Raw genomic sequence first — 16223 nt, 5'->3', positions numbered from 1 at the left:
TGCTATTAAGCTTGTTTCTCAAAGTAAACATACAATCAAAAGACAAAAAAATCCAGAATACTAAGGTTAAATATATTTGACAAACAAGCAGATTATTAAGGTGATATTCATGATGTTTACAATGTTGTAATATAAATCTTTTATTACACAGAGGAGAGCTACAAATGAGGGTAAAATAAATATTTTAAAAATTCTATTTTTGAGTATTCATATCCCCAAGTCTCACTTGGTCAAAGTAAGTTATTGAGGAAAAGATAGTTGAAACCGAACCCGAATCCTTTCCTTCATATAACTGGACCAAAATAAGTGTTTGGTAAACAAACATATTATGATGATGATGCTGTGCTCATTAAAATGTCAAAGCAGAGAAATCCTAAAAACATTTTCTCACCTAAACAGCTGCTGGGAATGAGAGTGGGCAACCAGGCAACGTTAGCGAATGCTGATGCATGGAGGGAATTGATCCTTGCGAGCTCCGAGACCCCGCCTGACAGAGACAGCGGGCCAACAGGGTCCACTCTCCATAAAATCAGCTCACTGTAGATTGCATTGGGGTCTTGGGAAACCACACCAAGGGACAGCCGGCTGGCCCGTGACCCACGGGGTAGCGATGTTGAAACAACCTCTGGAGGAGCCAGAATGCTGTCTACCTCTGGTGTCCTCAAGGCATTGTGGTGCGAGGTGGTGAGGAGGAGCGGGAGTAACGAGTGACAGGCCAGGTCGTTGAGGTGGAAGCGGTGGCCACAGTACCGTGACTTGTGTGAGACGCTGAGGACAGTGGAGAAAGCAGAGTCCTCTGCAAAACTTACTGCCCACTGGTTCAGGGAACCATCAGCGTGTTTGGAGATCATAAGGACATTGGGGGTGAAAATGCTGAGTCGAAGGCTACTGCTGGGCAGAGTTTTTCCTTGATCTCTGTAGCTTATTAGAGCAGATTTAGCTTGAGGCAATGTGCTCCCAGACGGTCGTTGTCTGCCATGTTGGATAGCCAGATCCACGTTCTTGTTGCAGGCATACATAACAACGCTGTGGCTCAGGGAGATGGCATCACCAGCAGGGAATGCCACAGGGATACGGGACACAAACGACACCTGATGGAGAAAGAGGAAAATCAGAGCAATGAAATCTTTAACAACTCAAACTTTTCAGCTCTGAGTGTTAAAAAGGATTTTGACAATCACTTCTTTTTCAGAAACTGAAAAACTTCCCATTTGAACGTGGAATTTGACACAGATGGCACTGAAGATCGTGAACCCATTTTATAAAAAGGTTGAGCTCAAAACAAAAGGTTCACATTCTTCTGTTCTTCTTTCTGAAGTTGAGCAATAAGAGAATATCTGACATAAAGTGAGTCACAAAGACAATAATGGAGACTTTTCCTGCATTTGCACCTTCACATATGTAAAAAACGATATGTTCAACAATACTCAAGCTAAAAATAACCTGAATGCTAATGAAACTTGGGAATTTTATTTGCTGCATTGCCCGACTGAATAACTGCCACGTCAAGAGATTCTCTTTATTTCACTGCTAATAAAAATGCAGCCGGGAATTTGATAGGAAATCACACATAATTAGAATGTAATTGTCTGAACGGCTGGTTGAGAAGCCATTAGAATAGAAGCCGGACCATCGCGACTGTCAAAATTATTCACAACCTGACTGAGATGATGAATTGATGCTGTCTCTGAGAAGCACTCCCCAAAAATTTGAATACAAACCAGACATTTGAAAGAGTGAACAAAATGAAAATCTACTTAATTTACAGTGATGATTAAATCATTAGGTAAAACATTTAATTGACATTTGCTTTACTGTTTTTTCCTATCATACAATTTCATGTCTCTATTTTTCTTTATCCATCTTTGTGGATTCAATTATTTTACATAAATATGAAGCACATCACAGTAAATGTACCTGAGCTTGTCTGAACATCCCTGGCTGGTATTCATCCAACCAGTCCACATTCCAGACTAACAGGGAGCCGTCCATGGGGTGAATACTGAACAACATGTCTGCCCCTTTATTCCACTCCTCTAACAGCACGTCCACCTGGTGCTCCACTGCTGCCAGAGGAAGCTTCCCACCCTCAGGTCCTTGGGGTTCAGCTGGTCTGCTCCCAGTGTCCTCGTCATCAGAGTTATCCTCATCCTCAGGCTCTGGGTGGAGAATGCAAATCAGTGTTCAGTATGAAAAACTAAGCAGAACAAAATATGTTTTGACAGTTCTGCTCCAGCTTCATATCCACACTCCTTCAAATAAACTGTTGGCCTAATCCAAATATTTGTCTGTACCTTCATGGGAGCAGCCATTCTGTTGCTCCAGGCTGCCTCTGAGCTGCTGCAGGAAGACTTCCATAGCTAAAGTGAAGTGAAGCTCTTTGTTGTTCAGCCAGTGGACGGTAAAAGGACCTCCAGGTTCGTCGTCATCTGCGGCACTCAGAGAGGAGATTGAGGGCAGCAGAGGAATGTCTGCAGTAAAGACATTACAACCTTTAGACTAAAAGGTGAATAATAACAGGGATTTGCATTCCATTAGTTCGGGGGCACGCTGGAGAAAATAAACTTCCATGAATATGAGCATGGTTTGAAATATGCTTAAACATAATTCAAGCATACAAATACGAGCCTACAGGAATTAAAGGCTGAAGGAGATTCGGCCGCAATTCAGGTCAAATTAAGCTACCCTAAAAAAACAGAGAAGAACAGAATGAAAATAACTTCCATTTGCTGTGAGCAGCTTCCGTGAGGGAAGGGAAACACACTGGCACGTTAAACAACCTCGGGCAATGAACAACATTTACAGCCCTTTTTGTCAAAAGAAAGAGCCGAAGCCCTCTGACCCACTACTGATTTTATTCAAACAAGACTTGATGTAGCCTCTATGGTTTACAAATAACTAATATGTTGCTGGACTGTAAAGGTATTTCTAGACATGAATTCTGCTAATCATTTGGATTTTGTCTTTTCACATATGAAGAGCAGCAGGAGAAAGAAACGCTCAAAACTGGAAAATATCCAGAACATTGAGGTGAGGGATAACGTCGAGCATTCAGGAGACAGGTCATATGAATCAGCGGTTTTTAGTAACAGAACAACGGACATCCGTGTCGGGTCCTATCGCCAAAAAGCTATCAAATGTCTTTGTCTCTCCAAGTTCACTTCTTTGTCTGCATCTTATCATATCTCTAAAGCACCTCTTTATCATCCTATGATATTTATATTCTTTCAGTTGTGCATCAGTCACGTGTTTGAAACATCATCACCTTTAATACTTCACTAAATTTAGATCAACCATCAACAGCTAGTAAGAGAAACGTCAGTTATTGATTCTAACCTGTGGCTGGGTTGATGCTGGCAGCAATGTGGAAGTGGCAGAGAGCGTTGGCATGGGGCATGTTGCTGTTGATCCTCTTGTGGTTGTAGTGGCAGCTCTGATGGTTGGACATGCACCCAATCAGGGAGGGTTGGGGTACGTCCTGGTAAGAGGACAAGTGCCATGATTCTTGAAAACTCGACTGTGAAGAAAACATTAATAATTTAAAGCAGACAGTAAAAATGTGTTGTTTGTTTCTTATACTAAACTTGGGTTGATAGTCTGCCTTAGATTTAGGCCAACATGCTTTTTTCCCTGGCTTATGAAAGTATTTACATTAAAAGAAATGATAGAATTAAAAATGCCCAAAAATGTAAATAACCTGAAAAGCAGGTGTTGTATAGGATGGGTCAGTGTAGTGACACACCATAGGTACACACACAGAGAAATGCAGGTCAAACCGGCTTTTTGTTATTGTAAATGATTCAAGTTGTACTTACTAACAAGGAAACTCCTCCCAGCCTGAACAAAGCTTCTCTGCTTTAGGGTGTGAATTTAATTTGATGTTACTGATGTTAAAAGACATTCAAGTTTTACAGCCAAATGTGTCTAAGAAACAGAAATGGAAGGAACCCGCAAGCCTGGAGAGTGGATATGAGAGATGGGGCTTAAAACTTAAATTAGTACTTAGGTTAAGTACTTTGGGCTCATTTGTCATTCAGATATACACTTCTATATTTGAGCCTCTGTGAATGCTCATGACAAGATTAAACCTGTAACAATAATCTTAATCTCAAATACAGATGATCTTTAAATTCATGTAGAATTTTTTTGTTGCGGTTATGAAAAAGAAATGTGTGTAAAGAGACTATTTGGGAGTGGGTGTCTCACATTGACGTGTACAAAAGGAGACAGACGTACTTCTAATTGGTTTAAGTTATCCAAGTAGAAACATTTGATTGTAGGCGATTGCAGTGTAAGTGCTTTCTCTGTATTGTCCATCCCTTGAGTTGGGGAGGGAGAGAATTACCTCAGACTACAGCCCGGATCAACCCGCCCAGTCTGTGATTTCTAATGAATAATTCCACACATCTACTCTTGCAGACTCTCCTCAAGGCAAAGTACAGACATTTGCATACCTATTTTTCTTGTAATCTTATGTGCTCTGGGCTCTGTTAAGTGCCAGTAAGACCTATTTAAACATGGACATTTAAATGTACATATTAAAATGGATTTTAACATTGTCTTTGGGGCCTACAGAGGCCACACAGTCAGCAACAGCCTAGGTCACAGACGACACTACCGTTGAAGGTGAGCTAGCAGCAGCAGAATGAAACAGAAAAACAACCGTCACAAGTCAAAGTGATAATGTTCAAGTGTTTTATAGAATACGGAAAGGAGGCCAATATTCTACCCTGATTCTCTTAAGCCCTCGACAAAGCTTCAGAAAGTGTTTTCATGTCTGATAGCCAATTAATTTTCACTTTTAACTCCACTAAGCCTCAGTTATATTTCTATCTCCTTCTCCAGTCTCCCTTTGCTCTTTTTCTCTCATCTCTGCAGTTCCCTAATGACATGCCTCAGCAGCGTTGAAAATATAGTGGTCTGTCTTCTATTTCAAGGTTATTTGTGCACATTTATTCCCCACAACAAAGACAAATTATGGTATTTCTTTCTGTATTTTGTAGCCAAAAAATATGATATTCCCAAAGTGATAAGGTATAACACATTAAAGCATGAAAGTGTTACGCTAATATAAACATTAAATTTGTTCTTACAATGCTTTATGAGGACAATTTATAAAACTTACTTAATCTGTGCATTTTATGGTATTTATTTATTCATTTATATCCAAGTAGGAAGTAAATGAAGCATGACGTTTGTACATGTAACAATTTGAAAATCTGCAAAGTGAATTTAGAGGTAATACACAAGCATACAGCATGTTATACATATTAGTAAATACTGACATTAAAGTATATATTTTTAACTTAAATTCTATGATGTTATTTAGGTTGAAATAATTGAGGTCCTCTTTTTTCTTAGTTTAACATTATTAGACTTGGTTAAAACGGTTTTGGAGACAATTTGACAACACTTTAGTTAAAGTTGCTGAAATGATGAGAAATATCTCATATTTTGCCCATTCGAAGATAAGCTATAAGTGTATTGCGAATTGACAGCACTGCTTACTTTAATCCCCCAAATGGCCAAAGCAATGAACTGCTTTCTATCTCCACAAGGGTAGAATATACTGCTGGAAAAAGGCTAGAGTTGTTTTATCAAGTTGTCCTTTAATACAGTGAATTTCAACCTTTTTTGAGCCGCGGCACATTTTTTACATTTACAAAATCCTGGGGCACACCACCAACCAAAATGACACTCTATGGACTAACACAGTACATATAATACATATAGTTAGTAATATAATTTCTAAATGTATTAAAAAGCACTATTTTAAATTATTTCAGCCCTTTCTTACTCTTACCTTTTAATGAGCACAAATTGAATCAGATTTATGAAACAATCTTTGATTTAACTAAACTTTATTTAACGGAGACATATTATACCCATTTTATCACATTTGATATGGTTCCTTGGGGTCTTATTGAAATGTCTGTAACATATTTTGGTCAAAATACCACAAGGATCATTTAAAACAGGACCTTTCAACCCTGTCTAAAACAGATTTACCTGTTTTGAGTGCCAATAGTTACTCCCGCCGTTTGCCCGCGCTTCATTGAATTTCTTCACTTTGACATTCAGAGCACTGGGCAGAAACCACATCGCGTCAACACCCACCGTGGGCCTTCGCGATGCTTTGTTTTAATTAAACAGTCGGATTCCCCTGGTCCGCACCAGTTCTGGCTGCTAGGCGCCACCGCCGGAAGAGGCCCCCGCGCAAACGGAGGGTTCCCCCAGCGGGCGCCGTAGCTGAGGTGATCCGCGAGAAGGGCCCGACACGCGTCCAGAGTCGCTGCCGCCGACCGCCGTACCCGGTCCCCTCCAACGGCCCGCCTTCCGCACCGGCGACGGACACCGCCCCGCGGTCCAAGAGATAGAAAGCACCCCGCACCACTGACGCCGTGAGGCACAGCGGAATAGGACCTCCCCCCCCCAAAAAGACGCCGAGTCTCCGGCGTCGTGGAGAGGAGGGCGACTGCTCCCCCAGCCGCGGCACCTGCCCAGCGGTTTAACCACAAATACCAATGATATCGGTGAAAGTCAAGTTTATTACCGATGTGCAGATGTCGGTAAACGAGGCAAATATCTGCCGCTACCGATGTTCGGCCGATACTTCGGTGCAACACTAGATATTAGATAATTTCCCACGGCACACCTGACGATCTCTCACGGCACACTAGTGTGCCGCGGCACACTGGTTGAAAATCACTGCTTTAATAAACGGGGCAACTGTTAAAGTGACATTAGAGTCTCTTACCTCCTGTGCTGTATTTCCTTGGGTCTTTCCGTTACAGGCGTGTTTTCTTGTAGGACCGGTACATCTGGGTGTGTCACTGTGTTGGCCAGAGCTGTAGTTTTCGTGGGGACCGTACAGGAGGCTGTCACCGGGCAACAGCGTCTCTGCCCAGAGCCGACACACGCTGTCCTTACAGCTGGTGAGCAGGACATTACACACTGCACCTCTTTTAGGAGACAGGAAGGAAAAGGGAGAAGGATTACCTCAAACGTTAACTAATGTCTGTTGACTTGTGCTTTTCTTACTGTTACTGTCAGCAGTGTAGGCTAAAGTCAATATTAGCCAGATGAGAAGATGAATTAATCATGGCTGCAGAGAGGAGGGCTGTCAAATAATAGCTTAACAGTGTCAATACCGTGGCATGCACGTGCTGGTCTTCCTCCACGAGAAGCCGGTAACAGAACGGGGGTGAGCCAGGTAGACAAAGGAGAAGGCCAGCTCTCCCTGGACACCGACACTGGGATGTGCAGGAATGAAGAGTCTGGAAACACCTGACTTCCACTTACTGGTGCTGTACCAGACCTTGACTAAGCAGTCATCCTGGAGAAGAGAGTGATGTTTGGATTTAGGGAGTGCAATTATAATTTAAAGCCATTGTGAAAAAAGGGAACACACTAAGGGAAAGCAGTAAGTTACTTTACACTTACAGTGTAATTACTTCTCATTGTAAATGAAGAATGTTAGCATGACATAGGATAGCTAGCATCACAATACAAACAGGTTTGGCAACTCCTGTTAAAGCCACTTACTTGTCCAGCAGTAGCAAAGAAATCCCCATCAGGTGAGAACCTCATTAAACTGACTGGAGAGGCTGTCCTTTTGAAAAAGAAAAAATACGAAATGACATTTTAATACTCATAACACACTACAGACTACCACATAAGTCTATATTCTCTGATACAAGACAACGGTTTAAGACAAAATAAAACGAATTTATATAAAACGATGCATCTGCATTCAAAGTTAAATGTACCAGTAATGGAATTAGCAAGTTTTATAACATTTTCTAATTAGTAAATAAGTTAAAAAAATTGTGTTGATGCTGTCCGAAATTGAAGAACATTTCAATTAAACATTTCCTTGGCAAAATCCCCATTTTAAAGTTTTCCTTAGTTCTTACTTGCTCTGCCAGATACACCTCCAGGAACAATGAGAGTCTCTCATGGTCATTTCTTCCTTCTTTCCCCATTCTTCAGCTTCATCTTTCACTCCATCAACATGAGACCACAACTGGAGACTAGTAGAGCCTGTTAGGAGAGTGCTACCTGCATAGACAATAAAAAGATACATTAAGGCAAATCTGAGAGATTCACCAATTCAACACTTTTTCGAGGACATCATTGTTATTTTGGTACGGTTGTGTTACATTGATTACCTGTGGGGTGCCAAGCAAGGTTCCGTACCATAGAATGTAATACAAACTGACCCGTCTTCTGCCATTGGCAATTCAACTTCTGCAGAGACAGAATATGCAAAACATTAATGTTAAAATGGGATTAATAATTTCTATTTTCCTCCATCACTTCTACTACTGGTTACAACTGCAGAACTAGAACCAGCAGTGAGGCTGTTCTCATGTGAGCCACATGTGATCAGGCCACATTGACAGCAACAGTTACAGCAGGACACTTCTGCAATGAGAGCGGTGCTGGTAAAAACTTTCCATCACTGAATAAAGAGTAGTTATAAATAGTAAACGAGAAAATGACTGCAAGATTTGAAAGGATATTTCAGTAAGAATGTGTATACGTGTTTCAAATATTTGCTCTTCCCTGGTGACTTTCTTACAAGATTAGAGTGAAAATATTCTGATGTGTGTCAAATTGTACAAGAGCAGCCCCTGAAAGAGAAATGTCTTGTTCAGGATGATGTGACTGCATGCATGACCACGCTGTAATTGGAGAAGGATGCAGACTACTCACAGTCAACGGTGGATCTTTTTGATCTGGGTGCTGAACAGGCTCAAAGACGCACACAATGCTTCCATAGGAAGCTGCAATCTGTCAGCACAGAAAAGAAAATGCAACCCACTATAAATCAATACATGTTTTCTGATGCAGAGTGAAACAATTCATCATTACACAAATTATATTTTCATTTCCATGTATGCAAAAAGGGTAACTTCCTTTAACAAAAATTGTATCAAATACAGCTAAATAAACTAGACTTGAATAAAGAAAATGTAAATGCATTTTTACTTAAATATATACATAATTTCACACAGTTTATTATTCAGCGATGTTATACTGATGTACCTGTGAAAGGCGCATATTGGTGCATTTTTATCGGCCAAGCAATAAGTCAATAAGGCTTTAAAAGCAACAATTTGTTGTAAAAAGAAAAGGGTTTAATGGAAATAAACCATAAACTAACTAACTTGACAATTGAGATGGTGAATAATGAGGGTTGATCCTGACTGATTTTTCTAATTAGGACCAACCAAAAAGAATCCATAGACTTCTCTATAAACCAGAACATCAACAAAACATTTGCATAGCCCCTGGACAACATGCCGCAAATATTTGAGCTTATAAAAAGTGAGGGATGAGTCAACATTGTCTTGTCGACTGTATGCACACGTCCCATTCATGCGTTGAGGGCTGCATGCTCAAGTGCTTTCTACGGCAGCCACGGTCACGATGTTAAACAGAGTGAATGGATGACATTTCTATGGCAATGAACACAAGTAACAATCTTCCAAGGTTCAGGGATAAGAAAAGCTGTGTCACACATAGGGTCAATAAAATACAGACTGTCAGCGTGTGACTTCTGTGAATGAGAGAGTTTAAGTTCTTTAAGAGCATGATAAGTTCCATTTCTGTCTCCACTACAATTTGATTTAATGTGAACCATCAGACAAAAAAGCAGCAATTGAACATGAACTCTCGGTGGCTGTGATCACTACACTGATTTTCATAAGAAAACAACTGAGATTCTTAGATCACTACAGAAGTTATTATAACCAGGAGGAGCACATCTTTTAGCTAGCTAACTAATGGGAGCCCCTTTTCAAATTTCACTGCTCATGCTTTGTGGTTTTTAGTGGATATTGTACCCCGCTCTGTCTCTATAGAGTTGCTCTGCATGCATTTGAATTCTAAATGCAAACCGTAGATAACAAGTAGGCATGCAAATTGTGAGGTGAGGTAATTTAACTCAGTGTTCAAACTTTGCCAATTGCCATCATTTCTTTTGTTTTGTTACAAGTTTCAAAAATAAACATTCCACGGTAGCCGGGCACAAATGCTTAGAAATATATTGTAAGTGTTACAGCATTTACATAATTAGCAGAACAATGCTGTGTAATCTAATAGCATTACCCATATCACCGTTGAGATAAAGGTATGCATACCAACTGGGCATGTTTTTACAGACACTACACTGTGCTGAAGGCATGTGAGGTTAGTTCTGGACAAACAGAATTGGATTAGACATCACATGAGGGGAGTGGTGACGGCTTGGGAGACCATTTTCCCCCCATTTGAATTAAAGCAGGCCTGTCTGCTGTTTCAGCAATGCCACCACATTCCCCAAATAAAAACTAAATTGTCTGGCGAGATGACTTTAGCTGTAACATCTTAACGAAGTAATTTGTCAAGTTTATACAGATGGAGAAACACTTTAATTCTCCTTTTGCATTTGAATGCAGCATTGTTAAGGAGTAGCTCTGAGCAACCATGAAAACCATGACTTCAGTCAAAGTGATTGTCTTCCACTAAAAACTAAAACAGCCGTCGATCAAGCTTGAGAGAAACGGAAGATTTAAATTAGTACGCTGTAGAGACGTAACCATCAAGTCTCAGTTTTTTTAACTTTTACATCAAAGTTCTGGACAGCTAATATCAAGAATCTGAAAGTGTGAATTACAAACTTAAAGCCTGTGCTGAATCCAAACCTATTCTGTAATCCTTCACCCTTATTCATTTGTGAAACTGGGTCAACATCTGCCCCAACTTCCTTTATAAAGACTACCAGCAGTCCTGCCAAAACAATGAAACAAATCCTGTTTCAACTCTGCATTCGTAATCGAAACTAATCAAACTAATACATCTACTCCTATAGCAAACAGTGTAGAAACCAAACAACTTGTTATTCTCCCAGTCCCACAGATATAATCAGACACTAGAAATAACTATACATTTTCACAAATCTTTTTGTCCTCCGGAAATCTGTTTCAGTTGAAAATTACAAACATCACAACAGATCTTTTACTGTGTAAACAATCATTAGAGGGGATATCAGGGAATGTGCCTGTGTACAACTACATGCTTCTACGGGGGGATTTTCCCCTCACTCGAACAGTAGAAGCTCAAGTTCATTACACAGCTTCTGATTTTGCCAACAAATGTCTTTCAACAGTAAAAAGACTGCAACAGAGCTGCGGCTTTGCAGTTAATCTACAACAAAAGAAACTAAAGAACAGAGCCCTGTAGGCAAATTAGCAAAGGGACAGGAAATGGATATTCAAGTCTACATAAGCATAAGTATGATTTCACCAACACTAGCTTGCTTTACACACACAGGAAAAAAACATTCAAACAAACTAATGTCGCCAATAAAAAAAAAAAAAATGTCATGAATACATCCGAATAATATTTACAAAATAAACATTGCTTTAAACTGGAATAATGTCCGTGTTCAACACAAGTGGTATTCCGGGAACATACCAGATCATAGTGAACCTAATAAGATGGAGAACCAGGCCCATCACTCTTACCTGTCCACCATGCAGTGAGCAGTCGACACAGCCGACCTGAATGTTCCCATGTTTGGCTCCTGGGATGATCTGCAGTCGCTCAAAGTCACTGCCCAAGATTACCACGTCGCAACCTGACGCATAGGCCTGTGCCAGAGAGACAAAAGAGAAAAGCACAAGGAGAAGAGGAGGTGAAGATGATTCTCAGATCCGTCCAGAGAGAATTGCCACTTGAAGGCTCACTTGATCTGCACTTGTCTTATGCCACCATATGACAGGTCTGGAGCACAACCAGATGAGAATCTGAATTATACACTCTATTTCTGTGGCTCTCAGAAGAATATCTTCACATGAGCTGTGTTCCAGTGTGTCTGTGACTCTTTTCACTAGAGGACAGAGGGACAGAAATAGTTCTCCTATTGATCCACTCTCTGAATAGCATGGGAGTAGTTTTAGATCACGGAGTGCAAACGCAGTCTGAGGTTCTGCCTTTGAATTTCAGCCCTGGAACAAAGTCGTATACCCTCATAAAGAACTTCCTGCAGAAGAGGAAAAGGACTTTGGCACAATAAAGCATTTGAATTATACAGTTAACTAATAGAGTAACCTAGCCTTCATCTATATTTCATTTCAGACTAGCAGTACTCATTTATGAGGAACTGTGTAAGCAAACCCATAATATCATTTGCTATTTATTTTTCAGCATCAGAATCCCTGGTGGGAATCACGACTGTGACGCTGACTCTGACAGTTGTTCCTCGAACTGGTAGAAATTCATTTGTGAAATTGTTGATTCATACAATTTTAAACCCAACTTACGTTGTCCTGTAGACATGTAGACTTTGAAAAAAGATTTAATACGTGTATATACTGACGAGGCAGGTAGAGGTACATTTTCTTTCATTCAGCAAAAAATACGACAAACCAGCTTAAAGCGAATTTAAGACTTTACCAGTAGAGGGGCTTTTAAAAAGGTAATAAGATATATCTTTTATCTGAGGCCAGCACATTACTTTTGTGTTATATAGTATTGGCTGGATTATGATCGGTTTTTAGCAAAGAGATTTACATATAAAATTTATATTATTAATTCAGTTCAGCTCATTTTTCTGTGTGATCCTAAATACTCTGTTTTTGCTCACTAACAGTTACAATCAGAGTATGAATGATAAGTCATATTTGATTAATAAAAATATTTTTGTTTTTGTTTTGGCTGAATAGTTCCTTCTGACAGAAAAGCATCATGCTACCATGGCTCACAGGGGAAGTTATAGAATAGAATAAAGACTGTATTATTAGTAGCATCTGTGCTTTTCCTACTATGACACATCACAATGTCTGCTGTGAAAAAGACGACAGTCCTCATCTCCTGTCCTATAAACTCCTACTTTGGGTTTAATTGGACCAACGTGGCTATAGCAACAGAATTGGTGTGATGGCTGCTACTGTATTTTATATGACAGGTTTCACTTTGTAAACAGCAGTACAGTATGTTTTGAGTTCAAGGTCACGTGTCATAAATAGATACATGGTTGCAAAGCTGTTCTACGATAGACAGATAGTAGATCAATTTTCGCTTAAAAATATTCAACATCAATAATGTGCCCAATATCTATTAGCCGGTTACTAAACAGGATCACGCCCTCGGCTTAATTCTTGCTCCAAGGAGCATTAGTAAAGCATTTTTGGTCCTTTTTCCATCCCGTGCTTCTGCTCCTACTACATTTACCTTAATAAAAAGCCTCAATGAATAAGAGTCTCTTCAGTTTTGTGACCAATCAGTTTAGCAGCATGTTTCCAGAGCTTGAAATATCTTACCGTGAATGGCACATTGTTGACGCTCCCGACAGAGAAACAATTGTCCCCTGGGTTGACAGCCCCTGTGAGGACCTGATGGAGATTCATGACTTATGTTGACAGTCTCCTTGTGCTCCTTCCTTCCTCACACCCTCCCACTCCGGGTAAAATCCATGGGAAACCATGGGAAGGATGTGTTCATCTTTGTCTTTTGTCCTTAATTTCACTTAAGTGACTACAGATATGCTGTTAGGAAGAGATAAAAACAGAGAGATGTGATGATGAATGATTTGGTTCGGTAAACACCAACCCTGAAGCCGTATTGACTGCCAATTGATTTAACACTCAGCTCTTGTAACGTTAACAAGGATTAAATACTGTGGGTGATCACTGAAGTGTTTCTGTTGTGCCACTTGGAACTTAAAACGTTTCTCCAGCCCAAAAACTGCACGAAAGTACTCTTGCAATGAGAACCTAATGTATGGAAACAAAACCATGCTGATGTTATTGATAAAGGACCCAATGCAAATGAGCATTAAGCCTATTTGGAATCCGGACAGCTGGAAAGAGCATATAGGCATCAAAGTTAATGTCGTTTGGACCTATCTCAACATTTTAAATCAATCATAGAGGGTTGAGATTCACTGCAAATTAAATGCAATCAACTTGATGACAGACTTTTTAGAATGAAGAGGAACAGGAATGCAAAAATCAAGGTGGGCAGAAACTACACTGATAAGCATGGGGGAGGGCATCCAGGGAGGTGAAAAAACAATGGTACCATGGACAAGCAAAGTGAAGTTGAAATTCAATAATGGTGCATATTTTTGCAAAGTATTTATAAGGGTCAACTGTATTTATGTATCATTGCAAAAGAAAACAAATGAAAATCTAGGTAAGTCATTAAAGACAGCAAGTTTAACACAATGTCTAGAGAAGTAGTAGAAGAGGTCGTTTTTCGATGAGTAGTGACAGATAAATCAAATTGGTTTAATGAGATTGGTTCAATAAACAAAATATGATTTACATCTCTATCAAAACAAACAAAATATTTATTGATATTATTGCTTATGCATTGTGAAAACACCGTGAGGAGGTAGAAGACATAGCTGCTTTTAATGTTACAACTCAGATTCGGGAACTCTGTTGCTGTTTATCAAGCGTCAACGTGAGAGATGAAGTGATAATTATCGATATCGACCCGATATCTAAAACCTTTTTGACCACAGCTCTCAACCCTCGATTCTCCTCTCAGAGCCGGATCCATAGGGGGGCAGGGCAGATGCCAGTGGACGTGTCACCGTCACCAGGATGCAAACCTACAACATCCTACAACAGAGACATCCTACTGCAGCCCTGTGCAGGAGACCATCCCTGCAGCTACATGGAGGGTCAAGTCAGGGTCACATGTCTGCAGGCTCTCTCTCTCTCTCTCTCTCCTCGTGTGCATCGGTCTGCGCACAGTTTTATTTCCTGATGATGTTTGAGCCTTAAGCAAAAAGTCGGTTATGACACTGTGGTTTTGACGTTACAACACCAGTGGACCACGAGCCTTCGCACATCAAAGTTAGCAACTTTACCACCAAAGGGCAGCGGCAGCGTCACAAGCCATTTTATAACAGGAGCAAATGAGAGTCATCTCTCCCGGGCTGTGGCGACTCACGTGAAAACCAGTTTATAAACACCCGCTTCCCACACCAGCTACCTGTCTCCCCAGTCACCGCATCACGACGCTAACTTTAGCCGTCAAGTTTAGCTAGTCGCCTGCAGTCCACAACAGCAAAACCCGTCCATTAAAACCCACCCGGAGCCCCAGAGGCTAGCTAGCTACTCACCGTGTGCTGCCGCGGTGTTACACGTCCCCGGGGGATGCACTGTCAACACTCGCCCCCCTGTCAGCTTCAACTTTCTGGGTAGAACGGCGAACGTTACGGTTTCGGTCACCTCGGTTAGCCCCGCGTTAGCATGTGCTAGCTGGTGGAGCGGTGTTTTAGCGAGGGTCCTTAGCTACCGGAGCTAGCTGCGGCTCACTCGTCAAACATCGCCCGGTGCCCGGTGGCCTCTGCCCGTCAATGCGAGTGATTCGCCGAGTTGTCAAGGCGCGGAGGAGCCGCAAGGAGCCAACCTCTGCCCAAGGTTAGCAAGAGAGATGCCTCCAGAGAGGAAGCTTTTGCTTATGTTGGAGATGTGTCATGATAATCGCTGTTTCCGTGCGGTGCATTGTGGTCCTTGTAGTTTGGGGTCGTGGAGTTTAAAACTCATCTGCACTTGTTCACGTTGTGTTATTCAAAACGTCACATTACCACCAGGATTATAGTTCAATCCTGATTTCAATATTTGATAAATATTCTAAGGGACGTTTAATAATTATTATAAAGTATTTGATTTATGCTGTAGAAGTGGCTGAGTTTCCCTTTAAGGTTCTGAGCATGTGATGATGTCGTAAAACCCACCAATAAAGAAGGATATGTCTTTATTCTGCCTGTTGATTCTTATGTATTTGTGTATATATAATACATAAATACGTATATAGAAATATTGTCATCTATGGTAATAAAATCGACTATAGTCAAAACATATGCAGCCGTATAGATTGTGGAGGATTTTGTGTAGATCAAAATGATGAAATAAACGCCACAATACAAAAAAATTAAATTAAAAGAGCACCACACTGCTGCAGAGCAGGGACTTCAACCACTTGAGGTCGGTAAAAACATGTTCTGCTACATGTTCAATCAAATCACAACAAACATCTGGTCACTCCCTGCTGGTTTTTAGCCTTCCACGTAGATCTGGTTTTATATCATTGAGATTTCTTCCTCTATCACTGAACATTTGAACTGAGAAGAGTTTCGTTGTTCTTCTCACAGCTTTAGAAGTTAACACTTCATAATGACATCATGGTATTTGCTACGGGATGACTGTCACATGACT

At 40.6% G+C, this 16223-nt stretch overlaps 1 protein-coding gene across 4 annotated transcripts in view; it reads right to left on the bottom strand.

Annotated features, from left to right (window-relative positions):
• Positions 1–15498, bottom strand: part of LOC128438997 (dmX-like protein 1) — a 47082-nt gene extending 31584 nt beyond the window's left edge. For 3 of the 4 annotated variants that reach the window (XM_053421796.1, XM_053421799.1, XM_053421797.1), the window contains exons 1-13: positions 15125–15498; positions 13311–13535; positions 11514–11639; positions 8719–8796; positions 8172–8250; positions 7917–8061; positions 7546–7612; positions 7152–7336; positions 6758–6962; positions 3337–3517; positions 2295–2471; positions 1918–2159; positions 392–1091 (exon numbers count right to left, since the gene is read on the bottom strand). In XM_053421796.1, coding sequence (XP_053277771.1) covers positions 392–1091; positions 1918–2159; positions 2295–2471; positions 3337–3517; positions 6758–6962; positions 7152–7336; positions 7546–7612; positions 7917–8061; positions 8172–8250; positions 8719–8796; positions 11514–11639; positions 13311–13397 — 2272 coding nt within the window. In that variant the 5' untranslated portion in view covers positions 13398–13535; positions 15125–15498. The remainder of the gene's footprint in view (positions 1–391; positions 1092–1917; positions 2160–2294; positions 2472–3336; positions 3518–6757; positions 6963–7151; positions 7337–7545; positions 7613–7916; positions 8062–8171; positions 8251–8718; positions 8797–11513; positions 11640–13310; positions 13536–15124) is intronic. The other variant, XM_053421798.1, reaches the window with a different exon arrangement.
• Positions 15499–16223: the final 725 nt, after the last annotated feature.

This window comes from Pleuronectes platessa, chromosome 4 (genome assembly GCF_947347685.1).
Source record: "Pleuronectes platessa chromosome 4, fPlePla1.1, whole genome shotgun sequence".
NCBI classification, from domain to species: domain Eukaryota; kingdom Metazoa; phylum Chordata; class Actinopteri; order Pleuronectiformes; family Pleuronectidae; genus Pleuronectes; species Pleuronectes platessa.
The sequence above is the reverse complement of the archived record's forward strand: the minus strand, read 5'-3'. Positions and strand labels throughout refer to the sequence as shown.